At 56.2% G+C, this 6,471-nt stretch overlaps 1 protein-coding gene across 1 annotated transcript in view; it reads left to right on the top strand.

The window, feature by feature from the left end:
* Positions 1-261: 261 nt before the first annotated feature.
* The window catches only part of LOC104402169 (calcium/calmodulin-dependent protein kinase type II subunit alpha), a gene marked incomplete at both ends in the record, with an annotated part of 13,024 nt that continues 6,814 nt past the window's right edge, over positions 262-6,471 (top strand). The window contains 2 exons of the mRNA XM_010009974.1: positions 262-356; positions 3,643-3,702. Of these exons, the coding sequence (XP_010008276.1) occupies positions 262-356; positions 3,643-3,702 (155 nt within the window). The remainder of the gene's footprint in view (positions 357-3,642; positions 3,703-6,471) is intronic.

Here is a 6,471-nt window from a genome sequence, read left to right as displayed (position 1 = left end):
AGGTAGGGCAGAGATTGGGAGGGAGAGGAGGAAAGGTGCACAGTGCCTGAGGTGTTCCAGGGGCGCATGGAGAGGCAAATTGTGCATTCATTCCCCCATCATTCCCCAAGGACAGTGGTGCAGGGAAGCCAATTAAGCCCATTCCCTGCCCAGAACTCAGCCCCATCCCTGCCTCTTGCACCATGGGCATATTCAGGGCTGACCTGTGCCCCTGCCCAGGTCAATCCCTTCATCTCTTCCTCTGGCTTCTTGTCTTCCCAGGGGTGCTTTCTCCATTGTCCGGAGATGTGTGAAGGTGTTGGCAGGTCAAGAGTATGCAGCCAAGATCATCAACACCAAGAAGCTGTCTGCTCGAGGTAGGTGCTGGTGGTGTTTTCAGGGACCTGAGAGGTGAGCAGGGTATTTGTCCCCTTTGGATGGTTCTAGGATGATGCTTTTGATGTGCAGCAAGGCAGGGGGTGTTTAATGTGCAGTGAGGGACCCCCTTATCCCACCCTGTCTCCATGTGGTACACACTGAGCTCCTTGATGGATGTAGTGAAGTGGCTGCTCACTGCATCCCATCCAATAATATGGATATGTGAGGACTCTGAGGGGGTCCCAGACCCCAGCCTGCCTGTGGAGCTGCAGGACCCCATTTCTCTCTCTGAGGCCCCACCACCCTGCACAACATGTTGTGGCAAAATGATGGTTACAGCCCTGCCACAAGTCAAACCTCTGCCAGCCTCGGGTGCTGGGTAGCACAGCTATTTTGGGAGCATCACCTCCGAGAGGTGACCCTCGGTCCCCACTCTCAGGGGCTGCAGGTCCCCTTACTCATGTACCTACATCAATGAAATGGACAGATCCTTCAAGTGGGGGTTTGATTTCACGTCTCCCTGGAGGTGGTCCCTCACCCCTCGCTGCTCTCTCATTAATCGCTCGGGTGGAGCACGTTGGCTGCTTTGCTGCAGGAAAAGCCACTGGTGGGTCTGTCCTGGCTGCTCCTCGGGGCAAGGCTGAGCTGAGCCAGCACAGCAAACCTTCAGCCAGCCCTTGCCCCCAGGCAGGGACCCCTCTCCCCCAGGCATATGGCAGAGGAGCTGTGATGAGGAGGATGGAGAGGATGGGACAGCAGCTGCTGTGCCCCTGGCTCCGGCTCCTCCTGTCCGGGTCCATCAGGGAGCGCAGGATGGGTGCCGGGAGCGAGGTCCCTGCCGGGATGGTTTAATTAACTCCCTCCCTGGTTTCCCTCCCTGACGCCATTGCTCACCTCCGAAGGCAAAACTGAAATGCAGAAAACGGTGACAAACTCCCTTCTGACCTCAAATTAAACCAGTGCTCTGCAATCTCCCTCCCGCAGTGCTGCTAAAACAGCACAGCACTGATGCTGGGATGTGGACCATTCCCTTCCTGGGGCTCCAGGCTGGTTGCGCTGGTCTCAGCACTCGGCTCTTTTTTTTGGGTGGGCAGCAAACGCCTCCTGGCCCTTCTGGGGCTGCCTGGAGCAGCAGATTGAGCCGCCTTCCCTCTGCTCCCTCCTGCCTCCGCTCTCCTGCTCCTGCAGTTTGCCCCTCTCCATCCTCTTCTGGGCTTTGCACTGCCCCTGCAGTGGCTCCGTGTCCCTCTGTCCCTCGGAGAGACCTCACTGGGGTTATTTTCATGTTGAAATCACCAACTGCTTCTGCTGATGGTCTTGAAACCCCTGGTTCTGCAATGCTACCACAGGGGATGGCACTTCCCCAGGCTGCGAGCAATCCTCAAAGGCAAACAAGGAGCCACAGGGATGTGCCCAGGGATCCCGATCCCTCACTCCATAGGACAAACAACCTTTCCCAGCCTCTCCTGTGTGCCACTGGCTTTGCAGCGCTGTCCTTTCCCCTTTAGAGGCACTCCATCTTTTCCCCCCTCTTTCATCTCCCTGATCCATTTTCCACTTCGCCTGGTTTTCGCTGGTCTCCCACTCCCTCCCCGTGCTGTCTGCACTTTATCAAAGCACACCAGCCTCCCGCCAAGCCGCCTGTGCCGGGCTTTGCCTTCGCAGGCGTTTTGGTGGTGACAGATTGCGAGGGTACAAAGAGGGGGGCAGCGCCCGGGGGGGTTGCACGGCGCTGAAGGTGCCGTGGCTCAGCCAGGGAGATGGAGCCAAGTCGGGTGGCTTGTGGTGGAAAGGGATGGGGGTCACATTCACTGCCCTTCCCTGTGATCTCTGGCCTCTTCTAAGCAAGCAAAGGAGCTTTATTGTGTATCAGACTCCCTGTGGGCCATTTGGCTCCAGGTTGCAGATGGGGAAACTGAGGTAGAGAGTGACAATCAGTGACCTATGGCCACTGTCAGGCAGGAGCAAAGAGGGGCAGAAAGGAGCTCCCCCATTCCCCTGAAAAGTGCTTGCCCCACTGGTCACACTGTTCTTCCATCCTGTCCTTGCTTTCCACCCCACAATGGATTTTGGTTGTGAAAAGCAACAGCCTAAACCCTGACTTGTCCCTGTTGCCATGTCGCACCTTGGGAAGGCTGTTCCCCATTGGCGGAACATTGTGGGGAGCTAAACAAGGCCACCAAGACTGTCCCAGCCTTTGGCTTGCAGATCCCAGGCTGCAGAATTCACCCCAAGCCTCAGAGTGTCTCGCCCATGCTTAGCCCCACAGTTGCTGCACGGGTGATGCTGAGCCCTGGGGAAGCTCCAGCCCCAGCAGTGAAGGGGCTGCATCGCCTTCATGTCTCAGCATCAGAAACACCCAGGTTTGGTTTGATGCAGAGCGAGACTCTGGGGTGTGAACCTGCAAGGTAACAGCGATAGCACTGAGAGACAAGCAGCCCTAATTATATCCTCACTTCTGGGTTCCTGCTAGCATGAAATGCTTCCAGACAAGGCACCTCCATGCAGGGTGGCTGGGGCAGGTATAAGGAGGGAGAAAAGTGCAGAGACAGGGAAAAAAACCCAAAATGATTTGCAAATCATTCTGGGCTGCCCCAGAGCAGAGGCTTTTTTCTCAGCTCTATTTGCTTTGCCCAAAGCTCTGCTGCCTCACATCCCTGAGCCTGGCAAGAGCTGGGGAGATGGACATGAGCTGCCTGTTTGAAGACCAGCACCAGAGCAAAGCAGATTTTCAGAGCTCAGGTTTTGTGATATAAGAAAGCAAAGACCTGATGTGAAACAGCTGGAGGAGAGAGTGAAGCGAATGGCCCCGTTTCAGCTTGACATCTCTCGCTGATCAGCTTTATCTTCAGTTCAAACTGTACCATGCGGGGCTAGAAATGCCCTTGCTGGGAGCCTGTGCTTGCCTGCATTAGAGAAGACAGAGCAAGTGCTGCTGGCAGTGATAACCTGGGCAGTTCCAGGGTATTCAGGAGGAGATCAAGGGCTGTTCAGCAAAGAGCAGGGAGAGAGGCGGGTGAGGGATCATCCAAAGCCCAGGACTGCCCATGGCATCGGTGGCTGGGGGCTGCATCCATGCTGGAATACTGTCCATCAGGCCCCGATGCTGAACATGTCCCGAGACCCATTCTTCTTTAGCAGAAAAAGGATGGGTTTGCTCCTTGCCAGCTGCTCCATCCCCCCCAGGTTCCCTGTGCTGGCAGCTCATCCGAGAGAGCACAGCAGGAGCTAGGAGCAGCTTATTCCCTTCCCCAGACCCTAATTTAGGGCTGTTGCCTCTTTCAGATCACCAGAAGCTGGAACGAGAAGCCCGGATCTGCCGCCTCCTGAAGCACCCCAACATCGGTAAGCACATCCTGCTCCTTCCCTGCCGGCCAGCCGAGGAGCCAGCCAAATGTGCCACTCTTTCATGCTGGCTCCGTGCCCCCCTGCTCTCCCGTGCCCCTGCCAGAGCTGGGGGGTCCCTATCAATAATATAACTCCACCTGCAGCAGCACAGGCTGTTTGTCCTTCCCTTGTGCTCCAGCCACCACCCCAGAGATGGAGAAGGGGCCCGGTGTCATCCTGCCCTGTCGATCCACAGAGCCATCCCTCCTCTTCCTCACGGGAGGCAGCACCTCCAAACGGGGTCATGGGAAGAAAGGCTACCACCACGCGCAGGGGGGACTGAAGTCGGTCCTAACTAACCCACTTGGCCATAGCTCCTCAGGGAGAAGCGGGGCCCCAGCAGGCTGCAAGGGGCTATTTTTACTCCTCTCCCGCTCCCCGGGTGCTGTGTTCCTCTGCATGCTCCAAAAAGCGGCTGCAGCTCGGAGCAGCAGCAGCAGCACGGGGCGTGTAGGAGGAGCGATGGCGGGGGGAAGCGAAGACTTTCCCACCGACCGTCCATCTGAGAGTAGCCTCCTTCGGAAAAGCTGTTTCAGGAAAACTCCTGAGCCCCTGCAAAAGACAAAAATAGGCCAGAAGGAGAGAGAGAGAGAGAGAAGGGAGGGGAAAAAACTGCAGCAAAAAGAATTCCCAAACCCCAGCTTTGAGAGTGATGCTGATGCTGTTGGTCCGGCAGTGGGAATGGGGATGAATCCCCTCTCCCTGCACCCCAATATGCACCAACCCCAGTGGGATCCTTTTGGGAAAGCATTTAGGGGTAGGACAGTAGCTCTGCAGCCCTGGAATCTGCAGCCAGGAGCTGGGAGGTTTCCCATTTGGCTGAGCATCATCATGACCCCCTCGCTGCTCCCAGTGGCCTGGATCTGTCATTCCCAAGGAGCGGCTGCAGCAGATGAAGGGAGCCAGGCCCAGGGCCATTGGGACCAGCCATGTGGCTCCCGCTCCATAAATATTTCAGTTTGGAAGAAGCCTGTCAGCTTATATCTGCCTGAGGCACACGGCTGCGTGGCAGCTCTGCCCTGCATTGCTGGGGTGCTGGACACTGCAGGATCTGGTTGCTGTCCTTCCTCCTGCCTCTGCTCCAGTAGGATCCATTCACTGCAGTCCTGGTGGGGAGTGCAGCCTGCCGTGGTCACATCAGCATCTGGAGCCTTTTCTTTGCACGAAAATACACGTGGGGATTGCTGAGACCTGAAAGAAACGTGCTGTAAAGTGTGTGAATAACAAGAAATACTAGAAATGAAGGAAGCCATTGCCTCCCCTTCTCCCTCATCCCTGCACCACACCTCACTGCCACCACCTGCAGACATTGCAGGCTCAGAGCGACCCTGACGCACAGGGCTGGAAGGGGTTAATGGCATGAGACGCTAACGAGCCCAGTCTCTGCTATTTATACCCAGGAGGTTCTTTTCCACCCCACACCCTCTCTCTTCACCCCCCCACTGCTCCTGCTGCCTGGAAACTTGGGCTCCAGCTTCCCTTGCAGGCAGCACAAGCCAGCTAATTACCCACCAGGAGCTGGAATGAGCTCTGCCACTGCAGACCAGCCCTAATGAGAGGAAGAGGAGACCCTGCTGCAGGGAGCAAGGAGGAGGCAAGGCAGAAAACACATCTACAGCCCTCCCCAGGAGAAGCATCCCAGCTGCAGAGGGGTTTTTCTGGCTCCTTACTTGTGAGGAGGGGTCCCTCCATCTCCCTGTGGGAATACCATGTTGTGGTTGTGATCCTGGAGGAACCAACCTGTGCTTTGCACTGTGCCTGCAGGAGATCCCTGTGCAGAAAGCCTTACACGGGTGGTCAAGGGCAGCTCCAGGATCCTGCAGCACATCCACGGCACTGGGTGATGTATTAGGGAGAGCTGCTGTTTCCTAATGCTGCATTTCCTCACAGGGAATCTTGCCTTATTGGGGAAACTTTGGCTATACCCAGCCCTGGAGGTTTAACTCCAGGGACCCCTTGTCTTCTGACTCTCAGTCTTGAAGCTGTGTCCTGCTCCTGCCTTGGCTCTCGGTGCTGAGCTGGAGGGGTTTGGCCGGCCTGGCTCTTTGTGACTATGGTCAGTAACAGATACTTGTAGGATCAGGCTATATTTAGAGCGGCTGCTCTTTCTTATACCTTACTCCTGGCTCTTGGCAGCTACAGGCAATGGGGCTTCCCAAAGCAGGGGATGTATCCAGACCATCTGCTTACGGTTACGCTGACCCTTTCTACACTGAACCCACCTAATGCCCCATTGAACACTCTGGCTTCTGCAGGATTCCAGGTGCAATACTTCCAAATCCCTCCCAGGAAGGATGAAGCAGGAGGAAATATGTTTCTTCCAGCAAAGGAAGGAAGAAAAGCTGGGATTATGTGTTGGAGAAAACCAGGGAGCAAGCAGAGGTTTTGGAGTGCCCGGGATGTCTGCAGAGGCCAGCAGTGGGGAAGGATCTAAACAGAGATCTAAGCCTGAATAACCAGACCCCGCCGCAGGGTGACAGGCTTACACCCGCGCCTACCCGGCTTCCACCCGCCTGTACCTGGCGTGGTGTGACCCTCAGTTTGACGAGCAGGGCGAGATGCAGCCCCGCAGGAAGAGATGTGAGATGGGAAGAGCGCTGCCTCCGAAGGAAACTTATCCCGTGGTGATTCCTGGATATCCCTGACCTGAGACTGCCCAAGGAGGAAAGGAAGGTCATGAGCAGAAACTAAAAGAGCCGTGTCAGTGTCTGGGGTGCACAACCAGCA

This window comes from Nestor notabilis, unplaced genomic scaffold (genome assembly GCF_000696875.1).
Source record: "Nestor notabilis isolate BGI_N333 unplaced genomic scaffold, ASM69687v1 scaffold18612, whole genome shotgun sequence".
In the NCBI taxonomy this organism is placed as follows: Eukaryota; Metazoa; Chordata; class Aves; order Psittaciformes; family Psittacidae; genus Nestor; species Nestor notabilis.
Note: the sequence above shows the minus strand (reverse complement) of the source record. Positions and strands in the feature narration are given on the sequence as shown.